At 47.3% G+C, this 21,509-nt stretch overlaps 2 protein-coding genes and 1 pseudogene across 6 annotated transcripts in view; 1 reads left to right on the top strand and 2 right to left on the bottom strand.

Annotated features, from left to right (window-relative positions):
* DDX23 (DEAD-box helicase 23) lies at positions 1–14,229 on the top strand. 4 transcript variants are annotated; one of them, XM_039882158.1, is made up of 18 exons: positions 30–123; positions 2,241–2,368; positions 3,709–3,917; positions 4,328–4,438; positions 5,880–5,973; positions 6,082–6,147; positions 6,713–6,851; positions 7,134–7,267; positions 7,394–7,506; positions 8,717–8,860; positions 8,958–9,183; positions 9,476–9,621; positions 9,981–10,158; positions 10,882–11,124; positions 11,542–11,693; positions 11,928–12,036; positions 12,733–12,907; positions 13,344–14,229. In XM_039882158.1, the coding sequence occupies exons 2-18, from the start codon at positions 2,312–2,314 to the stop codon at positions 13,565–13,567; spliced, it is 2,520 nt and encodes an 839-aa protein (XP_039738092.1). In that variant the 5' UTR covers positions 30–123; positions 2,241–2,311; the 3' UTR covers positions 13,568–14,229. The 4 variants fall into 4 exon arrangements, with proteins under 4 accessions (XP_039738094.1, XP_039738092.1, XP_039738093.1 ...); XM_039882160.1 differs by lacking the exon at positions 2,241–2,368 and having other exon boundaries at positions 1–123; XM_039882159.1 differs by lacking the exons at positions 30–123; positions 2,241–2,368 and adding an exon at positions 736–872.
* LOC120618736 (uncharacterized) lies at positions 5,388–5,503 on the bottom strand (annotated as a pseudogene).
* An 828-nt stretch (positions 14,230–15,057) lies between the features above and the next one.
* Positions 15,058–21,509, bottom strand: part of CACNB3 (calcium voltage-gated channel auxiliary subunit beta 3) — a 12,516-nt gene continuing 6,064 nt past the window's right edge. Inside the window, exons 2-13 of one of the 2 annotated variants that reach the window (XM_039882163.1) lie at positions 20,173–20,295; positions 19,847–19,969; positions 19,275–19,390; positions 18,904–18,968; positions 18,671–18,690; positions 18,416–18,496; positions 18,150–18,208; positions 17,878–17,987; positions 17,443–17,594; positions 17,142–17,237; positions 16,869–17,018; positions 15,058–16,404 (exon numbers count right to left, since the gene is read on the bottom strand). In XM_039882163.1, the coding sequence (XP_039738097.1) occupies positions 16,090–16,404; positions 16,869–17,018; positions 17,142–17,237; positions 17,443–17,594; positions 17,878–17,987; positions 18,150–18,208; positions 18,416–18,496; positions 18,671–18,690; positions 18,904–18,968; positions 19,275–19,390; positions 19,847–19,969; positions 20,173–20,295 (1,410 nt within the window). In that variant the 3' untranslated portion in view covers positions 15,058–16,089. The remainder of the gene's footprint in view (positions 16,405–16,868; positions 17,019–17,141; positions 17,238–17,442; positions 17,595–17,877; positions 17,988–18,149; positions 18,209–18,415; positions 18,497–18,670; positions 18,691–18,903; positions 18,969–19,274; positions 19,391–19,846; positions 19,970–20,172; positions 20,296–21,509) is intronic. The other variant, XM_039882164.1, reaches the window with a different exon arrangement.

The following is a 21,509-nucleotide window of genomic DNA, read 5'->3' on the forward strand; positions in this document are numbered from 1 at the left end:
GGGAACTCAACTTCCCAGATTGCTGCGCGGCTGGGGGTGTGCAACTCGATAACCAGGAAACGGAAAAGATGGCGGCTGCTCGGCGACGTTGAGGCCTCGTTGGGCGGTTCAGAGTCAAGAGTGGTGAGTTCAGGGCCATGGAGGCGGTTTTCACGAGCCTGTAGAGAGGGCGAGAGTGGGTCATGGCGGTGGCCCCCGCCTCCGGGACCAGGCCGGGGGAACGCCTCAGGGAAGGGGCACGAGCCCGGAAAGCTCTAGTCAGCAGGAGCGAAGGGGCGCGGGCCACAGTAGGTAGTGTGGGCTCCTGGGAGCACAAGCCAGGTCCCTACGGTAATGTTACAGGCTAGACCATTGCCCACGGGCATAGCACCTGTGATAGCCTCAGTCTGACCTTATTCCTTCATGTTTTGAGTAGTCCTTGCTCCAGCCAAACTGGAACTCTGGCTTCTTTCCCAGAACCGGTCATGCTTTCCCGCCTCTGCGCCTCCTGTGTTATTTCTTTTGCCGGGAATGACTTCTTTTCCGCACCCTCAATTACACATTTTAAAATTCTACCTATACTTAAATGCTCAGGAGCCACTTCCTCTACAGGTCTTTCAAAATCCCTTTTACAAATGAAAGGAAACTTCTTTGAACTCCTGTAATACTTCTTCTGAGCCTTCATCTTGGTATGTCTCATAGCTTTGTTTCTGTGGACAGGATCTTCCTGATTTCCTTTTGTAACTCACACAGCACCTAGCAGAGTGCTTTGTATATAGTGGATGTTTGACAGAAACTTCATTGAATGAAAAAGTCTGCTCCTGCCCTCCAAGAACTGAAGAACTCAGAAATCTGGAGATTTGCAAGGAAGGCTCCTGGGAGCAATGGCTAAGGTTGGGCCTGTGATACATAGAATTTATAATAAAAGTTGGCCTATGTTTACTGTCTTCTAACTTCTCATTTTCTTCTGAACTCAGTCCACTCGGGCTTCTACTCTCTCCACACCATCGAAATGGCTCTTAGTCAGGGGTACCAACCATCTCTATTTTTCCAAATGTAAGGGTTACTTCTTTATCTCCTAGTCTTTTTCCACTTAATACAGTTAATCCTTCCTTCCTTGAAATACGTTTTTGGCTGCTGTGATTTCCAGATCATGGACTTCACTTTTTTTTTTCTTCCCCATTCTCTTCCCTTACTTTTTTTTTTTTTTTTAAATCTTTTTTCACTGGCTTTAGCTTCTTTCCAGGTTTTCCCTCTGGCTCCTCCTGTGCTTGACTTCTAAATGTAAAGTGTGTTCCAGAGCTCAGTCAGGTGTCCTCTTCTATTTTCTTCTTTATTCTTACTGCCTACTTAAGTAATATCACTTAGTGTCCTATGGCTTTATTTTCTGTGTATTGATGACACAAAATTTTGTCTCCAGGGTCTCCTGTGTTCCAGAGTTGCATTTTCAACTGCCTTCCTGCAGTCTTCACTTGGTTTTCTTACTGACATCTTATATTAAACATGGCCAAAATGAAACTTTTGATTTCTTCCTAAATCTGTTTCTTTCCTAGTCTTCTCCTGTCACTAATAGTACCACGAACCATTAGATTGTTCAGCCCATAAATTTAGGAGCTATCTTTGTGTTGTCTCTTTTCCTTTCTCCTTTCATTAGTAAGTCCTGTCATCTCTGCCTCCAAAGTATACACTGAAGCTAACTATTTCTTTTCATCTTCATTGTTATCTCTTGCCTAGACTACTATAATAGCATTCTCAGTGATTCTGTTTCTACCTTGCCTCCCTGCTATGTAGTTTCTTGCAAGTCACCAAAGTAATTCTTTAAAAATGTAAAATTAGATGACATAATTTCCTGTTTAACACTCTTCTAAGGTTCCCATTACAGTTAGATTAACATCCAAGTTCTTTTACCCTGGCCTAACACACATTTCCATGATCTGACTCTTGCCTACCTCCCTGAACTCCTGAATCAGTCTTCTCCCTGGGTCACTGCCATTCAGCCACACAAGTCTGTTTTTAATTGGCAGACATGCTAAACTAGTTCCCTTTCCCATCATTCAAATCTCAGGTTTCATGTCATCTAAAAAAATTCTTTCCTGAGCCTGCTGTCTCTTGTTTATACCTCTTCCTCTGTCATACCACTCTGTTTTATTCTCTTCTTTAGTGCTTATTACTATTTGAAATTCTCTTATCTTTTTGCTTAACTGTTATCTGCTTCAATGGAATTTAAGTGTTAGAGATCTCAGACTTTGTTTTGTTTACAGGTATGTCTCCAGTACACAGAACAGTTTCTGGCACCTACCAGGTGCTCAATGAATATTTGTTGAAAGAATGAATGATGCCCAGGATACTTTATAGAGAAATTAGCCTTCTGGAGTGTTTTCTTAGGGCTGTAAGTGGAAGAGACATAAGTATAATTTCCATGTGATAATGCGTAATGTACCGATATAGAACATTGATTCATTTCTTAGACAATTGTGAAATAAAATAGGTTGTTTCCACCTTTTGAAAGTGCTACTTGTTTATTTTTCTTTTCTTTTTTCTTTCTTTCTTTTTTTTACAGTAGAAAAGAAAAGCTTCTCTTAGAAGGGAAAGTACACTTCTAGACGTGGAAGCAGGCCTGAGCAAGAGAAGCGTGGCTCAAAAGGCTATTTTTCTTTTCTTTACACATTCTCTCTTCTAAAAGATATATGACGGGAAAGAACATCGGAAAGGGGGATTGTAAGCTAAAGCTTAGGGAACTGATGATACTCTAGCTGAACTATGTGGGGATAAAATAAATTCTGAGAAATGTATCCCAAGTGTTGGGGATGGTGGCGGTGGTGGTGGTAATGATTATGATGATGGGGTAGAGGCAGATTCAGACCTGCTGTACTTTTAGCAAATGAAGCTGAAGTAGATTTTGTAGTCTGAAAGACAGTTGACAGCGTGGCATGGTGTTCACTGTTTCCCAGGCATGAGGGAATAGGACAGATTCCTGCCCAAACCTTTCATGGGACTGGGTAATGATCAAGACTGTGAAAATTTAAGTAGGTAATGTCAGTCAGAATGTCTTATGACCTGTAGTTTTTGCTTCCTTTCTTCATAGGAAGTTGCAAAAAAAGTTCATGAAGGGCCAGTATACCCGTCACCAAGTTTTTCCCATTGCATAAGTAGAAGTACATTTATTTTTCTCCATTTAAATTTAGTTTTTCTTTGGAGTGCTGATTATAATTCCAAATCTCAAAGTTACACTTTATTTTCCCTCTTTTGAGCTTTCTTTATGAGCTCAAGAGAACTTATCTCCCTTAGATGTCTTTGTGTTGACTGATCTTGCTGGGCTGGCAGACATAACAGATTCCTAAGATAAGCAATACAGGATTTTTTAGAGATAGCTAGTACACTATTTATTTACTGACATTTCTTTTAATACTCTTGAAATCTAATTTTTAAAATAAGTTATGTTCATTGTATATCTTTAGAAATGAATATATACAGAAAGGAATCACAGAGAGACAGTATAGTATAATGAATAAAAGTGGGTCTCTGGAGCCAGAGTGCCTCTGGAACTCTGCCACTTCCACCTGTGTGTCCGTAGACAAGTTACTTTATATACCTGAGCTTCAGTTTCCTCATCTACAAACTAGGCATACCAATATATCTACTTTATAAAGTTGTTTTGAGATTAAGTACATTATATATAAACAATTTAGAGTAGTACTTAGTACATAGTACTCCTGTCACCCCTGACAGATGGCAGGAGAGCTGGCTGACAAGAAGGACCGTGATGCATCACCTTCCAAGGAGGAAAGGAAGCGATCTCGGACTCCTGACAGAGAGCGGGATAGAGACCGGGACCGGAAGTCTTCCCCATCTAAAGACAGGAAGCGGCATCGTTCAAGGGATAGGCGTAGAGGAGGGAGCCGGTCTCGTTCCCGTTCCCGGTCCAAGTCTACGGAAAGGTAAAGTAACTTTGTATGTCTGTTAAATGGAAAGGGAGAGTACATTTCAAACTTCATTCTTGCTTCCTCTGATGCCTCCAGGATGAGGACATTAGTGTTTTACAGATTTCTGTACATCTAATGACCCTTTAGCTTATAAAGTTTAAGAGGGAACTTGTAAGATGAAGGTCCTGATGATAGAGGAGGTAGTTCATCTGTTCACATAGTTTATGGTCTATCATTGTCATTCATATTTAGTAGTATGACTGAGCTAGACCTTAGAATCACCTCATAACATCCCCAGGAAACACATTTCCCAATTTGTAAAATTTTACTTTGGGGAGAAAAGATCATGAAAACCTTTTTAGTGCTGTAGTGAAGCAGGATACTCTAGAAATATCAAGTGATTTCTTAAATTTGCTCGTCTTCAGAGAACGACGGCATAAAGAACGAGAACGAGATAAGGAGCGGGATCGAAATAAGAAGGACCGAGATCGGGATAAGGATGGGCACAGACGGGACAAGGACCGGAAACGATCCAGGTACGTGAGAGAATGAGAGGGGGCTTTAGAGGAGTGCTCTTCCTATCTCTCCTCTCTGCATTTGAGCTAGTTCAGCTTTGTAGGAAAGTACTTTTTTTTTCCCAGTGGATCTTATTAGTAGTTACTGTAGAGCTATTTTTTTTAGAAGGCATGTGTCTTTAGAAAGTATAGCCAGTTCTTTTTTTTTTTTTTGAAGTAAATTCAATTTTTATTTTTTTATGCAATACATGGATATATGGATAAATTTTTCTTAAGGATCTTGCAACCCTGAGGCGACGTCCTTGGGTATATAAAATATAAAGCGACAGCAACTGAAATTTGAGCTCCAGGAATGACAATTGGACTTCAAAAACATAATTTAATATTTATGCAATTGCACATATACCAGTAGTATTCTATGCCTCAGCTAGTTTCTTAATCCAACTACCTCAAATGCCTTCCAGTTTGCACATTGGTTAGTGAAGCCACAACCCTTTAAGGATCAGCTTGTTCTTAGAATTTAGAAATTAGTTTGAAAAGGTTACCAGACTACAAGACATTCTTTTAGCTCCACTGGACCATTCAATTTTCTACCCAGAATATACAACATATATTTGTTGGGATAGCTTAATGCCCCAGTATCTTAATCTCCTTCTTTCGGAAACTTTTTATACAAAGTTTTTATTTGGCTTCAAGTGTGTAGGTAGAATTCAGGGAAAAGGACAGAATTCTCATAACAAACACAGTGGAGTTGTTTGAGATCTCTTGTAGATTAAGCTTAATAGCAGGTGTGGGGTAAGGATTGCTGCCACTAGTAGGAAGAGAAAATAAGGATGAGACAAATATAGCAGTACCTAGGAAGGGTGTATTTGGGTGGTCGTGTAGGCTATATTCATTGTGTATTATAAAGCAGGATTTTTTCCTTCAATGTGCAACTGCTATTAGGAGGAATTTTTTTTTTTTTAATTTATGCCTATAGCACCTGGTCTTCCTAGGTGGTCTCCCATCCAAGTACTAACCAGGCCCGACCCTGCTTAGCTTCCGAGATCAGACACTGGGCTTGTTCAGGGTGGCATAGCCGTAGACTATGGACTGTGGCTCCACTGGGGTGCGAACCCAGGACCTTCTGCATGTAAAGCAGATGTGCTAACCACTACACTATGGAACCATGTCCAGGAGGAAATATTTTTGATGTCAGTAATGGCGACTCACTTGCCAGAATAAATTAATCTCAGAAAAGGAGATTCAGGTAGATTGGGGCCAAGATAGGGCCATCATTAAGTTTCAAAATAGGCAGAATGACCATGCCTGCAAGGGAGCTTCTGAACCTGATGGATGACCATGGCCAGTCTTGCTGAGCCATGGGAAAACTTCCATTCTCTTTGAGGGCCTTAGCCTGAACCTCATCTAAGGGATTGGGTAAGACAGCAATATAAACCTTTCCTGTTCTTTTTCCTTAAAGTTTATCTCCTGGTCGAGGAAAAGATTTTAAATCTCGGAAAGACAGAGACTCCAAGAAGGATGAAGAGGATGAACATGGTGATAAGAAGCCAAAGGTAAAGGAGAGGAAGGGTTTTCTCATCTTTCTCTTCACTTCAAGCCCAACTTTGTGATCTTCAAAGAGAGAGAACCTTTATGGACAAAGTCCTGTGTTTTATCTTCAGGCCCAGCCATTATCCCTGGAGGAACTTCTGGCCAAGAAAAAGGCTGAAGAGGAAGCTGAGGCTAAGGTAAGAACTTGAGGCTCTGTATTTTCTAGGGCTGCTATAACAAAACACCACAGACTGGGTGACTTAAGCAACAAGAATTTTTTTTTTATGGCAACAGGAATTTATTTTCTCACTGTTCTGGATGGTGAAAGTTCTAGATCACGGTGTCAGTAGGGTTTTCTTCTTGAGACCTTTCTCCTTGCTTTGTATGTGATCGTTTTATGTCTTCATGTGGTCTTTGTGTGTACATGTCCTTGGTGTATATGTGTCCAGATTTTCTCTTATAATTATGACACCAGTCAGATCTGATTAGGCCTACCCTAAGAGCGTCATTTTACCTTAAACATCTCTTTAAAAGCCTTATCTCTAAATTCAGCCACATTGTGAGGTACTGGGATTTAGGACTTCAACATATACATCTTGAGAGGGGGCACAGTTCAGCCCATAACAGGATCCTAGGTTTGTTTGTGTTTTTCTTAACCAATTTAATGCCTGAGCATTTTCAGGCTTCCTGCCATCTCCCACCAGTGATGTGATTATACCCTGTTCCCAGATCCTTTGTTTATATTTCCAATCTATTTTGTAGCCCAAGTTCCTCTCCAAAGCAGAAAGAGAGGCCGAAGCCCTAAAGCGGCGGCAGCAGGAGGTGGAAGAGCGGCAAAGGATGCTTGAAGAAGAGAGGAAAAAAAGGAAGCAGTTTCAAGACTTGGGAAGGAAAATGTTGGGTTCGTTTTCCTATGCTATGTAACCCCTAGATGGGATAGGAAAGGGTGAGATGGTATTATAGTGTTACTCATGAGAGCTAGAAAATTTTTTTTTCTGAAGTTTGTAAAAGGAAAAGTTGGGGGAACTTTATGAGAAAAGTATTTTTCTGTTAGGTCTCCATTTCCCTTCTATTGTAAATCTCTCTCCTTTATTCTCATTTGGTGTCCATTGTCTGGATCTCTCCATGCCCTCCTTTTTCTTCCACTGAGCTCTTGTGCAGCTTTGCTTTCTTTGGTCTACAGAAGACCCTCAGGAACGGGAACGTCGGGAACGCAGGGAGAGGATGGAGCGGGAGACCAATGGAAACGAGGATGAGGAAGGGCGGCAGAAGATCCGAGAGGAAAAGGATAAGAGCAAGGAACTGCATGCCATTAAGGTGCAGGCCTTGGCTCTGTCTGCACTCCCCCCCTCCAAAAAATAAATGATGTTATTTGGCTATTCTGACCTCTGCATGCTAGATTTCATTCTTGAGCTTGATGGATTCTGTTCTGACCCTGGGCAGGAGCGTTACCTGGGTGGCATTAAGAAGAGGCGCCGAACAAGGCATCTCAATGATCGCAAGTTTGTCTTTGAGTGGGATGCATCGGAGGACACATCCATAGACTACAACCCACTGTGAGTGGCTTCAAGCCTAAACTAGGTTGTTTTTCTTCTCCAATTATAGTTGACATTCAATGTTATGGTAGTATCAGGTGTATGGCATAGTGAGTAGTTATTTATATAATTTATGAAGTGCTTTCCACCATTAGTCTAGTACCTACCTGACACCATTCATAGTTATTACAGTATTATTAACTATATTCTTTATGCTGTACTTTTCATCCCCATGACAATTTTGTAACCGCCAATTTGTACTTCTTAATCCCCTTATCTTTTTCACTCAGCCCCTTAAGCCTCTTCCCATCTGACAACCATCAGTTTGTTCTGTGTCTATGAGTTTATTTCTGTTTTGTTTGTTCATTTATGTTGTTTAGATTCCACATATAAGTGAAATCATGTGGTATCTGTCTTCCTCTGTCTGACTTACTTCATTTAGCTTACTACTCTCTAGGTCCACCATGTTGCAAATGGTAAAGTTTTATTTTATTTTTTTATGTCTGAATAATATTCCATTGGGCAGTTGGGTTGCTTCTATGTCATGGGTATTGTAAATAATCCTGCAGTGAACATAGGGATACATATATCTTTTCAAATTAGTGTTTTGTTTGTTTTGGATTGAATACCCGAAGTGGGATTGCTGGGTCATATGGTAGTTCTATTTTAAATTTTTTGAGGAACCTCCATGTTGCTTTCTATAGTGGCTGCACCACTTTCCAATTCTCCACATCCTGGCCAACACTTGTTTGTTGATTTATTGATGATAGCCACTCTGACAGGTGTGGAATGCTCTGATGATTAGTGACCTTGAGCATCTTTTCATGTTTATTGGCCATCTTTATGTGTTCTTTGGAGAAATGTCTGTTTAGGTCCTCTGCCTGTCTTTTTACCTAGATTGTCTTTTTGGTGTTAAGTTGTATGAGTTCTTTCTATATTTTGGATATTAACCTCTTAACGGATGTATTGTTAGAGAATATTTTCTCCCATTTAGTAGGTTGTCTAAACTAGGTCTTTTAAAGTAGGCAGTTCCTAGAGAGGACTGATGACTACAGAGATAGAAGTAAGATAAGCTGGTATGGGGAAATTGGTAAACTGGTGGTCAGCCAGGCCTTTGGGTGAGTAAAGACCCTTGCTAGGAAGGGGAACTGGTACGTCTTAGTATTCTGCCCTTCCCTCCGGGTGCTGTAACAGCTCTTTCTCTCTTTTTCTTCTTCTGTCTTAATCCCAGGTACAAAGAACGGCACCAGGTACAGTTGTTGGGGCGAGGCTTCATTGCAGGCATTGACTTAAAGCAGCAGAAACGAGAGCAATCACGTTTCTATGGAGACCTAATGGAGAAGAGGCGGACCCTGGAAGAAAAGGAGCAGGAGGAGTGAGTGGTCAGGGCTGGAGTGGTTGGGCATAGCCCAGAGTTATCAGAAAGGAGATGGGGATGCTGATCCCACTTATCCCTCATGATTCTACTCCAGGGCAAGACTCCGCAAACTTCGTAAAAAGGAAGCCAAGCAGCGCTGGGATGATCGGCATTGGTCCCAGAAGAAGTTAGATGAGATGACAGACAGGGACTGGCGGATCTTCCGTGAGGACTACAGCATCACTACCAAAGGTGGCAAGATCCCCAATCCCATTCGATCCTGGAAAGACTCTTCTCTGCCCCCACATATCTTGGAGGTCATCGATAAGTGTGGCTACAAGGTAAGGAGGGGGTAGATTGGTCCAGAAGACCTGACTTGTTTCTACATCCTAGGGGATATAAACTTTGTTCCTTGACTATTTGGTGCTTTCTCTGCCAGTGGGAACCAAGGTAACGCTGTCTATCACTTTCTGGTGGAAGTATTGGCGTTTGGTGACTATGTTTCTTTTCAAGTCCCTATTCCTGTGAACTGTGCTTGGTATCCTCCCATTATGCTAGCATATATGCCTACTCTATTAGCAATAGCTCAGGAAGTATAATCCTGTGCCCATTATTCTCTCTGGGTCACTGCAGGAACCAACACCTATCCAGCGTCAGGCAATTCCCATTGGTCTACAGAATCGTGACATCATAGGTGTGGCTGAGACTGGCAGTGGCAAGACAGCAGCTTTCCTCATTCCATTGCTGGTCTGGATCACCACACTTCCCAAAATTGACAGGTGGGGTCAGCTGATACCAGTTGGAGTGCTCTTAACTGGGTAGGAATGGTGAAAGTGGTTTTCTTTTTAAGTCTGTTATCTTGGAGGTCATCAGAAGCCTCTTCTTTAGTCTGGGTCAGATATTAGGGAATAACTGGATCGTAGTATCAAAGAAGTGTATGATTTTATTGCTGGCAAGGACCACTCCCTGGAGAACTTAGTTATCCAGAAATCAGATCTTTAAGGGAGCTCAGTGCATCCTCTTCCCACCACCCTCCTCATTTCCATAGCTGCCCATAAGTGTGACTTTGTCCTGCTCCTATTTGTGGTTGGATGAGAACCAAAGCTCATGAAACTGTGGGATACCCCATTTACCACAGGATCGAAGAGTCAGACCAGGGCCCTTATGCTATCATCTTGGCCCCTACTCGTGAGCTGGCTCAGCAGATTGAGGAAGAGACCATCAAGTTTGGGAAGCCACTAGGCATCCGCACTGTGGCTGTCATTGGCGGCATCTCCAGAGAAGACCAGGGCTTCAGGCTGCGCATGGGTTGTGAGGTTTGTTCACCTGGCCAGCAACCAGCCTGCTGTTTAGGCTGTATTGTTTCGGGACTCTGTTTCTAGTTTCTGTCATAGATGTGAAGTTAGATGAAGAAAGGGCTGGTTTATATCGATGTGCTATTGTTATTAAGAACTTACTAGGGATTGTGCTATGCATATCATTAATTCTCACAACCACATGAGAGTACGTAGGGGTAGCTCCATTTTACAGATGAAGCTGGGGCTCAGGTTAATAAGTGATCCAAAGTCACACACAGTTGGCAGTGGACAGAGCTGAAATTCAGATACAAAACCTGTTTTCTTAGTCACTCTGCCAGATCAAGTCATAGACTTCGTGTGTTGTTTTCTTCTCAGAAGGATAGGAGAAGATACTTTTTTATAAGGCTACTGTAAGAATTGAGTTTTTTTAGAGACTTCTTAGTATAATCCCTTTATATAATCCCCTCCACAGTATCCTTTAGTCTCCCATCCAAGAAAGTTCCTACTATTTTGCCTCCTCTGTCTAACCCCTGGATTTTACTCAGAGGCCTGATTCATTTCTGGGAGAAAAAAAAAACCCAGGATAGCAACAAGTGATTTCATGCCTTTACTGTAAAACATAACTGGAGGTTGGGTTGCTAAGTTCTTTAGCTTTGGGGGTCTAGTGTCCAAGTGGGTGGACAGGAAGTTGAAGAAAGAGGTAGCTGCTGAGGCCACATATAATTCCACTGTACTCCCTAGATTGTGATCGCTACCCCGGGACGTCTGATTGATGTGCTAGAGAACCGTTACCTGGTGCTGAGCCGCTGTACCTACGTCGTTCTGGATGAGGCAGATAGGATGATTGACATGGGCTTTGAGCCAGATGTCCAGAAGATCCTGGAACACATGCCTGTCAGCAACCAGAAGCCAGACACAGATGAGGCTGAAGACCCTGAGAAGATGTTGGCTAACTTTGAGTCAGGAAAACATAAGTACCGCCAAGTAAGGCTCCTTCCCTGGGCTGGGGCAAGTTGCCAAACCTGCTCTAGGGCCCTTCTTACCCTAGGTGGGCCCAGAGTACATGTTTCCAGAATGGTGAGGCCTGCCTAAGTACGGCCTTCCAAAGGTCCTAGCAGTGTAGTCATTTAGCTTTGCCCTGGAAAAATTCCAAAGAGTCATGTTACTGCCCACCATTGGTGCTAGCAGCGCTTTTAGCCCTTCCTGTCATCATAAGATGTCAAGCACAGGTACTGAAGAAAGAAGTAGGAAGGCAAAAGACAGTATTTTCTAAGGTGGCGGCTGTTAAAGCTTACATTGGCTTATTTTAGATTCTTCAACCTGGACTGTGCTGCCTGTGGTAATGGTAGGATATGTGACTCTGTCTGCCTGGGCCCAAGGCTGAGCCTCCTGTTTTCATAGACAGTCATGTTCACGGCCACCATGCCCCCAGCTGTGGAGCGTCTGGCCCGGAGCTATCTTCGGCGTCCTGCTGTGGTGTACATTGGTTCTGCAGGCAAGCCCCATGAACGTGTGGAACAGAAGGTCTTCCTCATGTCAGAGTCAGAAAAGAGGTACGGGGGCAGCTGAGCCAGAGGAAATGGGATAGAGAAGGAGCTTTTTTCCTGTGTGACTGGTGGCTGGATTCCTGTGTGAGAGGATTGTTCTGGTTGAAAAGCTGTTTTCTTATTCAGGGTGCCATGGGCATCAAAGAGCCTGGAATTGGTGTTGTAGATCAGGGTTGGGCATTTTACTTGGAATGAGGGGTGGTAGGCATCTCATTTTTCGCCTCTTTCCCTTCTCCCTAGGAAAAAGCTGCTGGCAATCTTGGAGCAAGGCTTTGATCCACCCATCATCATCTTTGTCAACCAGAAGAAGGGCTGTGATGTTTTGGCCAAATCCCTGGAGAAGATGGGGGTGTGTCTGGCAGGGGAGGGCAAAGTCCAGTCTCTTTGGTGCTGTTTTCTGAACCTCTCCAGTATTCAACAAGTCAGGGCCAGAAGGAAAAGGGAGGTTTGATGGGGATAAGGAGGCCTGGGTCGATTGCTATGACACTGTCCATTCCAGCAGTGCCAGTTAGAGCTAGCTCCCTTGAGTCTTCCTCTAAGTGGGCTGGGGCAAGGGAGAGGTTTTGAGACACATATCCTGGGAGGATTTGAGGATGTAGAACAGAATGGGTCAAAGTTTGTCGTGTTTATGTATGTTTGGTGCTGTCGGGAGGGAGATGTTGATCAGTGTCCTTTCCTCCTGTACGGGTGTTTGAGGGGAAGAGCGTGTCCACTCCACTCAGTGCTTAAACTTCCTTAAACTTCTTGGCCCCTGCTTTCTCCTCTTATCTCTCACCCTCATTCTCTTTTTGACTACTCATCTGTCTGGCTCCACATCTCACCCCTAATTTTACCTTTGACCTTGCCCTGGTCTCTCCCATCCTTTCTTCAGCTCACCTGTTGTCTCCTTACTTATAGTTGCACCCATTCTTTCTCCTGCCTGCTTCCCTTTCTCCTCCTACCCTGCTGCTCTTTGCAACCGTCCTTTTCTGTCCCCACTCCTCTTAATATCTGTGTCTTTCCATGATCCCATTACTCTTTCTTCACTTCACCATTCTCCCAACAGTACAATGCTTGTACACTTCATGGTGGAAAAGGCCAGGAGCAGCGAGAGTTTGCATTGTCCAACCTCAAGGCTGGGGCCAAGGATATTTTGGTGGCTACAGATGTGGCAGGTCGTGGTATTGACATCCAAGATGTGTCAATGGTGGTCAACTACGATATGGCCAAAAACATTGAAGGTAAGTGCAGGAAAAGTAGCTTCAATTTGGGTAAAGAGAGACCGTCTCTTTCTACTCAAAGTATAGTACTGAGGAGGCTGCTGCTGCCATTTCTCACAACTCTGAGCTTACAGTAGCTTGTTCCAGTGAGAAGGGCTCCTACTCTTTATCTCATGTGAGTGTGTTGTCCCAGCACCTGAGATAGCACTCTTGTCTTTGGGATGGAGAAGACAGAGCTGAGCCCATCTTGGTCTTAGTGTGGTAGGATTACCCCATAAGTAGTGGTCTTGAGAAGAGCACTGTGGGCTCTGCAGGTCCAGGAAGCATGAGCTCTGTTCACTGACTGGAGGTGTGGGGAGGATGATGCATTTAGAAGCAAAGGCTTCAGACACTGCTCACCAGGGCATCTGGCCTGGTGCTCTGAGTGACATTCCTTTCCCACCGTTTCACTCCCCAGATTATATCCACCGCATTGGCCGCACAGGAAGAGCAGGCAAGAGTGGCGTGGCTATCACCTTCCTCACCAAAGAGGACTCTGCTGTGTTCTATGAGCTGAAACAAGCCATCCTGGAAAGCCCAGTGTCCTCCTGCCCCCCAGAACTAGCCAACCACCCAGATGCCCAGCACAAGCCAGGCACTATCCTTACCAAGAAGCGCAGAGAAGAGACCATCTTTGCCTGACAGAGGACTCTTCTCACGGATTTAAAGGCAGGCTCTGAAGCCTGTTCTTCAGGACCTTCTCTTTTGTCTTCTGGGGGCTTAGCTAACAATCAGACTCCCTGGCCTAGACCCTCAGGTTTGAAGGCCTGAGTGTGGGACTGCAAAAGGAGAGGAAGCTGCTACAGGAGGCCGGGAGAACAAATTACCATCAATTTTGGCCCAGCTCTGCCCCCTGGCGGCCTCTGGGATTGCATTGGGCCCTCAGCTCTTGCCAGTTATGGGGGCAGCCATTGGCATTGTCTCTCAGGATGAACAGAAATCTGGCTGCTGGAAGATGACTTCTTCGGCACCGACTTGACTGCCTAAGCTGCAGCAACATCATTGCCCTAGATGACCCAGGGGATCTGGCACTGTGAGGATTATGGACCTTGGACTCTTAATGTCATTTTGATAGTGTTTGCCCTTTTGGATTATAAAACAAGTTGAGAGCCTTGTTTAGAGCTGTGCACGGCCCCTGTGCCAAGGGGTGCTGTGCACTCTAGGCATCTCTCACCCAGGGAGTTTTTTTTAGTAGATTTGAGAAAGGGTGAGCTGGCTGTGTCTTGAAGTCATTGAGTAAAATTCCTGTTTTCTAGTCTCTGAAAAAAGTTTGTATGTTCTGAGAATAAATTCAGGAATATTAAGGCTGTGTATAGTTCTAGCTAAACTCCCAGGTTCTCCCTGGTACCACAGAAGACATACTTGTGAGATGAAAGAAAATCACATCTAGAGCAGAGTCTACAATCTCAATTGATAGTCTAAGTCTTGACAGGAGGCACTTAGGAGCAGAAAAAGCTATTGACAGCTTCCCTCCCTGCTCTGGCTTCATATAACTTAGAGCTCTGGCCTAGAAACCCTCTAGGGAGCTTTGTGCAGGGTGAGAAAGGAAAGCACTTGTGAAATTGGCAGGTGAGGCACAATCAGGGCCACTCTCACAATCTGATGCTGTGTGCCTGACACCCAGCTCATGGCTCCCCAGTTGCTGAGGCTGCTGCTCATGGGGAGATAGAGATGGGCACCAGAAGGAAGCATCAAGGAGTGATGATCTAGGCCCAGCTGAGTTAGGTTGTGGGGAGAGGGCTGCAGGGCCTGGGTCCTTCCCCAATAATGCTCTTATTCACATGTTCTTCTTTAACCCTAAAATTTCTGGGCCAGTACATGGAGTTTTAAGTTGCAGCTACTTCGAGAGCCTTTTGGCCTAAGGCAGGGACAGTGTAAGGCTGTGACTCAGCCTCTTCCCCACCTCCCAGCAAGTCCTTTCTGTGCTGCTGGATGTTTCCCTCCAGGCACCTGGGCATGAGAGGGCAGGTGTGGGGCTGCCTGGGAATATAGTTCCTTCCCTGGCCTGTCTTTTTTCTTTCCACCCAGTGGGTCCTTTGTGAGAGAAAGGAGGCCAGAGTACTTCTTTGCCTCCTCCAGACTTGGGCCTCAGTGAGGAACTGGCACCTGAGCAGACAGAACAGGAGCCTGAGGGACTGTGCATGATGTTTATTAGTGATGACAGTGAGGTGGGGCAGGGTCCTGTGGAGCATGCTCTGTAGATCACACACTAGAGCCGTAAGGCAAGGGTAGCTGGGTAGACAGGGCCTCTGGGGGCTGTCCACTGTGTCCTCTCTCTCCTCATCTAACCCTAACTTAAGCAGCAGCTATGAAATCAGGGAATAAAGTTTGGGGCCCATATCCCCCAGGAGGCCTGAGGGCCAAAAACAGAAATGAAAGGATGCAAGAGCAAAAGGATGAGCGGGGCAAGGAGGCCCCCAAAGTTGTTCCAGACATTCATGTCCTCCCTTCCCAAGCCCCCAATCCAAGTTGGCTCTTGTCTACCATTTGGCTTGACCATGCTTCTGGTCCCTGGTCCTGTCAGCTATTATGAAGTTTCCTGACAGGGTAAGGAGAGCCCTTCTCTTCCAGAGCTTCAGCTGGCCTGCTACTCCGGCCTTGTTTGTGGATGCCCCACCCAGCTGACGGATGGGAGTGCCATTCTGTTGGGCTTTGATTGTCATTTCTAGTGTGTGGCAGTGAGGTGAGTGGAGGCCCTCAGACCCCAAAGCACAACCCCTGAGTCCTTTGGCTATCAGGACTTGTGTTTCCTCAGGGACCTTGTTTCTTCCTCATGCCATGTCGCCCACACCCTATCCTCTTGCCACTTTGAGGGGGCATCCCTTCCCTGAGTCTGGTGGGAAAGCCCCTACTAAGGGGATCCTGGCCTGAGGGCACTGCCCAGTGGGGCAGCTTCTTGTGCAGGAGGAGAGGAAGGTGCCAGGGGTGCAGCACACGCAGCTAGTACCTGGAATGGGAGCCTAGGGGGTCACTGCCCAGGAGGTGAGGGGGCCCCCTGCTTCTCCTAGAACCTTGGGACCACAGGCAGACCTCGAGCTGAGGCTGGGCAGGGGGTTGTGGGGGCTGAGCCTAGTGCCAGCCTAATGCCAGTCTAACGCCAACCTGCCTAGAGTGGAAGTCCCAGCCAGCTGTGCCTGCGCCTGCCAGGGTAAGACAGGAGGCTGTCAGTAGCTATCCTTGGGCCAGGGCCGGTTGCGCTGCCAGTTCCGGTCATTATGGTTGTGCTCCGAGTCCTGGGCGAGGAGTCGGTCTTGGGGGTCATGCCCATTAGCACTAGGCAGCCCCGAGGTGTGTTGGCGGTGAGGCTGGTACAGGTCCTGGTAGGCATCTGCATAGTCCTCCTCCAGGTGGTGGGAGCTACGCTGCGAGGATCCTGTCCAGGCTTGGCGGGAGCTCTCGCTGGCCTCATCGGAGGGCATCAAGCTGTCCCGCTCGAGGGGCGAGTGCTCCTCGCCACGTTCTCCCAGCAGCTGCTGGTTCTGGGGGTAACACAACAGCTCTAAGTGAGGCAGTGCAGACCTCGCCTCAGCCTCCCTCCCACCTATACTAGGATGGGGGATTGTTCCCCATCAACTCTTAGTTCCTGGGTAGAGGAAACAATGTAAAGAAGGGAAGCGTATTGGAACACTGTTTCTCTTCAGGTACAGAAAACTGGAGCTTTTGACTCCTGCAAAATTCAGGCTCTGCCATCAAGACAGACCAGAGAAAGGTATGAGAGACTTTCTTTTGAGCCCTAAAAAAGTAACCTCTGATTACCCATTTCACTGATTTATTCCCCCTCATCAGGAAGTTCCTTCATCCATCTGCTCTAGCTCTGTACAGCAGATCTGAGTTCTCTGATCCTTTGGCCTTCAAATGAGGCCAAGGATGATCCTTTGTGCGGGGACGGGGCATTATTTTGGCTGGCTTAGCCTGAGCATCAGTACCCACTGGAAATGGTTACCTGAAGTCCAGGGATGGCACTTGGAGGGCCCAGAAGTCCAGGGCCAGGGGCTGGGTGGTGTGTAGCCCGCCAGTAGACCTCTAGGTATTCAGCCAGGTGCTCACAGGCATCCTCCAGCTGGTTCTCATCCAGAATCACATCAAATGACTCCTGGGGAGGGAAGAGGAAGGGAGAATGTTTTCCTCTTAGCAGCAGCCTCCCACCCATCTCCGTCACTCCCCCAGTCCTGGAAAAGCAAGAGTAGGCATAGGAGTAGCTGCCCCAGGCACTCACTGGTGGGCACTGAACCAGCTTATCATATGCCATCATCTGTACAGTCAGGTGTTTCATCTGTGACTTCCCACGGGAGCGGATGAGACGCTGGAGTACCTGAGAGGAAAGAGGGCAGAACAAGGCCTGAAGTCTCTGGGAGTCCCGAGCAGAGCTGGGCCTAGAAAGAACTGGGCATGTCCCCCACTTGTGATCTACCATCAGGAAAGGGAATTCAGGAGCCTTGGGACAAGGACCAAGCCGAGAGGAGCACATTCTAGCACTGCAGCTCCGGGGGCCTCCTCCATCTCAGCTGCTGACTAACCTTTGGTGAAGATACTTTGACGAAGACAATGATGGGGGCCAGTGAGGTCTTGGCCAGCTGTGCTGGGTGGTTGATGGTGTCAGCATCCAACACGACCAGCTGCAGGGACTTGGCCAGCTCGAATATGCGCTCGATCTCACTCTGTACTTCAGCTATGGAGGGAGTGAGTGAGCCACAGTGCTCACCAGTGGCTCCGCCCACTTCTTCCTCCAACAGGGCTCAGGGAAGGGGGGCTCCCCAATGGTGAAAGAGAAGGAATTGGTAGGAGAGTGTGTTCATCAAGGCCTGAGCAGGCAGAGGAACAGGGAATTGAGGACACTGCGGTGAGTTCTTGCAAATCCTGGGGCAGGTAGAGAAAGGGGGAAGAGAAAGGTAGGAGGAAGGTTCTCGGTAAGGCCTGAGTGGGCAGAGAAGCAGGAGCTGGGGACTCCTCACCAATGCTGGAGCGGGCAGAGGAACGCTCGATGATGGTCCTCTTGCCAGGATTGTTGAGTACAGATCGCTTTGCTAGTGAGAGGTCAGCTGTGACTCGGGTGATGGAGATCCTGGGGCGGGGATGGAGAATTACAGCTCACTTCTAAATTTCAAGTACTAGGCCCCTGCTTACTCCTAACTTTCCCTTTACAGAAGATCTTGCTACAGACATCTAGACGGAGGCAATGATCTTCTCCCTAGTTCTCATGCCACTCCAGGTCAGGGCAGCTTACCTGCCATCAAACCTATGTTTGAGGAAGTCAAAGAGAGCCTTCTGCATCATGTCTGTGACCTGGGTGGGAGAGGTGGGGGGAAAGACATGGATCTGACTGAGGGCCCCCTTGGAGAGGGGCAGCATCCCCAGTCATGGCCATGGAGCCCACCCCCTCCACACACAGACCTTGATGGTGAGGTAGGGAACACACCCTCCCACGGTTCTTGGGGTCTTCCCATGCAGGCTTGGCAAAAGTGACTCTTTGGGTCAGGGACTTCCTCTTACCTCATAACCTTTCAGAGAGGGTCCCACCAACACCACAGGCCGCATAGAGGGCACCACATCATATGGGGGTACATGTTCTGCCTGCAGAATTGACCTTAGGTCAGGTAAAGCCATGGCTCTGTGGCCTGCCCTATGCCTGACTGGGGCAGATTGAGAAGTTCTGGGATCCCTTCCCTCTCTGTTCTGCTGCCCAGAAGCCTAACCCAGCAGTCATGAGCCAAGAGCCCCCCAGCCCAGGTCCCTTCCTTGACTCACCTGCTTTTGCTTCTGCTTGGCTTTTTGGAAAAGGAAATAAAAGATTAACGTTGTGAAGGGGGAAAAGGCCCTGGGGGGCATGTATTCCCTTCCCCAGGGGAGACACTGGGCTTCTCCCAGCTCTTCTAGCCCCGCACCAACCCCTTCCCACATAGTTCACCTGGGGAGAATCTCTTTGCCCCTGTGTCTTAGTGACCCACCTACCCAAGACAAGTGGGTTGGGGGAAGGCTACCTAGGGATGGAGGAGGGGAGCGCCGGTTGCCAATGTCACTCAGGCTGGGGGGGTTTCCGGATCTCCTGAGAGCAGAAAGGGCAATCAGTAAGCATCTTTGTGTTTGTGTGTTCTACATGTCATTTAACAGTTGTAAATACTTTCTTATATTTTAGGTAGTGAAGAAGGTATGTTTGTGACACATGCATTGGTGTATGTGTGTATATTTGTGTAGTGTAAATGTATATAGCTGGGTATGAATGTACACATTTGGGGGGAGTGAGATCCGCGTGCATGTACAGTGAAATGGACTTTGGGTAGAGTGCACACGTGGGCAGGGGGGCAGGGTGGAGGTGGGAGGAGGGGTTATTGAGTCACAGCCCTGCTCTCACCTGGCCTTCTGCTCCTGCTTGAGCCGGATGCTCTCCAGGCGCTGGGGGCTGGGGATGAAGGCGATGTCCCCGCCCTCTTTCACTAGCCTCCCGATCCACCAGTCATTGCTGTACTTCTGGGGGCAGGGTGGAGTGGGAAGGAGCAGTGAGAGGAGGCCGCCCTGGCTTCAACCCCAGCTCTCCAATGTGAAGGAGCCAGGGTGGTATTCACAGAGTTGGTCTGACGAAGGCAACACACAAGTGGAGGGGGCAGAAGGCGCCAGAGGGAAGGGTAGCCAGATTTGAGACTCCCAAGATTTCAGTATGAAGAATCACAGCTGTCACAGGGGACCTAAGGGGCAGCTAATCTAACTGCTCACTTTACACATAATGGTGACAGGCCCAAGCCAGGCCTCAGAAGGAGACCCTAGGGATTTGGTCTTGGATACGAGGGATGTAAGGGTGTGTTAAGGATAAGAGATGAAGAGTTTGGGGACTTATTTATAGACTGAGGACTAAAGTAAGAGGCAGGGGACCGGGCAAAAACAGGGAAATTAAGTGGCTTTTAATTGGTGGGGGCAGGGGGTGGTCACCTCTTTAATGTGCAGAAAATCTTTGGCCTCAAAGTTGACTCCAGAGCCCTGGACTGGGCACTCCTCATCCAGTACGCCACAGTAGCTGACATTGGTCCTCACAGCAAATGCCACAGGTTTGTGCTGGAGAATTTGGCCATCAGTGCCAGTGAGAGGAGCCTCAGAGCGCCCCTTCCAGTTTCAGTGTCCCATTGTCCACCCATCACACACACAGAATCTTTCACATTCACGTACATCCTGCCCATTGACCCCTCGGGACTCAGGACAGAGAACGAGTTTCCACCCAGCCTGGCCTGTTTTGCCCCTCGCCTACAGCAAGAGGATACCTTGGCCCTCTCAAGCTGCTGCTGAGCCTGGCTCTCCACTTCACGTCGGGCACTCTCCCGGTCTTCTTCCAGGGAGACGTCTGAGTCCAGAGATGGGCGGCTGGTATAGGAGTCGGCTGAACCCTGGCATGGGGGAGAGGCTGTGACCCCTGGGCTCAGGTGGGAGGGGCATAGAGAGGCACCCTCTGAACCCTATAGCAGCGCATCCATGAACCCCAGCCTCTTCATGTCCACAGGGGTGGCTGGGCCCCAGTGGTCCCTCCAATTTCCCTGAGAAGGGCCCCAGTGACTCTGGGACTGTAGGAAAGCCACCCAATCCATGTGCTAAGATCTGGGCCCCTCCCCCCCAAGCCTATTAATACCGCAGCTTTGAATAGAGCTTTCACTTCCCTCCTTCCTCCCTATTCTCCCCTCTACCACATCCTCTGAGGCAGAGGGAAGGGAGATGTACTAAAGATGATATATTGAAGATGATTCTGAATCCAGGCGACTCAGCTCAGCCTTCTTGTTCACATCAGCCTGCAAAGTAGCCTAGACATTATCCCTTCAAAATGCCTGGCAGGAGTATAGCCAGCTAGGAACAGTCAAAAGATGCTGGCTGGTATGGCACTGGTCCTGAGTGTCAAGATACAGACATCCACCCCATAAATCTCATCTCCCCCAGTCCCTACTCTTCCAGGTTGAAGAGGACACAGAGATGCCGACTCTTGGAAGTTACTTCCTTTCTACTCTCCCCACCCCCACTTTCTTTCCTCTCACACCTGCTGGGGCAACTGGCCAGGTGTGGGCGGCAAACAAGACACAGACTGAGAAGGCAACACAAAGCTATCTCCCTGGGTCTGTAAGGCTGGGCCATGCCCACCACCTGGCCTACCTCTCCCTCTCCCTCCCCCAAGGGGAGATCAGCCCTGGAGGAAGGCTATGTTGGTGCCAGGCAAACCAGCCAGAGGAGCAGTCTCCTGGAGATGCAGGGAGGGGGTCTTTGGTAACCTTAGCCAGGACAGCGTCTGAGTCCTGGAAGGTCTTTGGGCAATGAGGGTGCATTTAGAGGGCTGCAGAGCTCACATTCAGGGTTGTGAGGAAGATGCACAAATGAGTAGGGGAAGCTGGACCTTAGGATAGGAAGATAGAAGTCAGGATGTCTGGGTTTCCCCCTCAAGTCTAGGGAAAAGGGAATCTTTTGTTTTCTGCCTGTTTTCCCTCTTTATGATCAGAAGCCTGAGGTGGTATTCCCATCCATTCTGAGGTACAGTTGGCAGAGATAAGGTAGGAGCCTAGATAAGGGCTCCACGTGGGGTGCGGGGAAGGGGAATAGAGAGAGAGAGATGGAGAGAGGA

This window comes from Pteropus medius, unplaced genomic scaffold, assembly GCF_902729225.1.
Source record: "Pteropus medius unplaced genomic scaffold, Ma_sr-lr_union100, whole genome shotgun sequence".
Taxonomy (NCBI): domain Eukaryota; kingdom Metazoa; phylum Chordata; class Mammalia; order Chiroptera; family Pteropodidae; genus Pteropus; species Pteropus medius.

Excerpts from the sequence above, each read along its gene's own strand:
- DDX23 (XM_039882158.1), top strand. The coding sequence starts at position 2,312 with ATGATGCCCAGGATACTTTATAGAGAAATTAGCCTTCTGGAGTGTTTT. Across the intron at positions 9,184-9,475 it reads TCGATAAGTGTGGCTACAAG|GAACCAACACCTATCCAGCG; the intron begins GTAAGGAGGGGG and ends GGGTCACTGCAG. Across the intron at positions 12,908-13,343 it reads TATGGCCAAAAACATTGAAG|ATTATATCCACCGCATTGGC; the intron begins GTAAGTGCAGGA and ends TTCACTCCCCAG.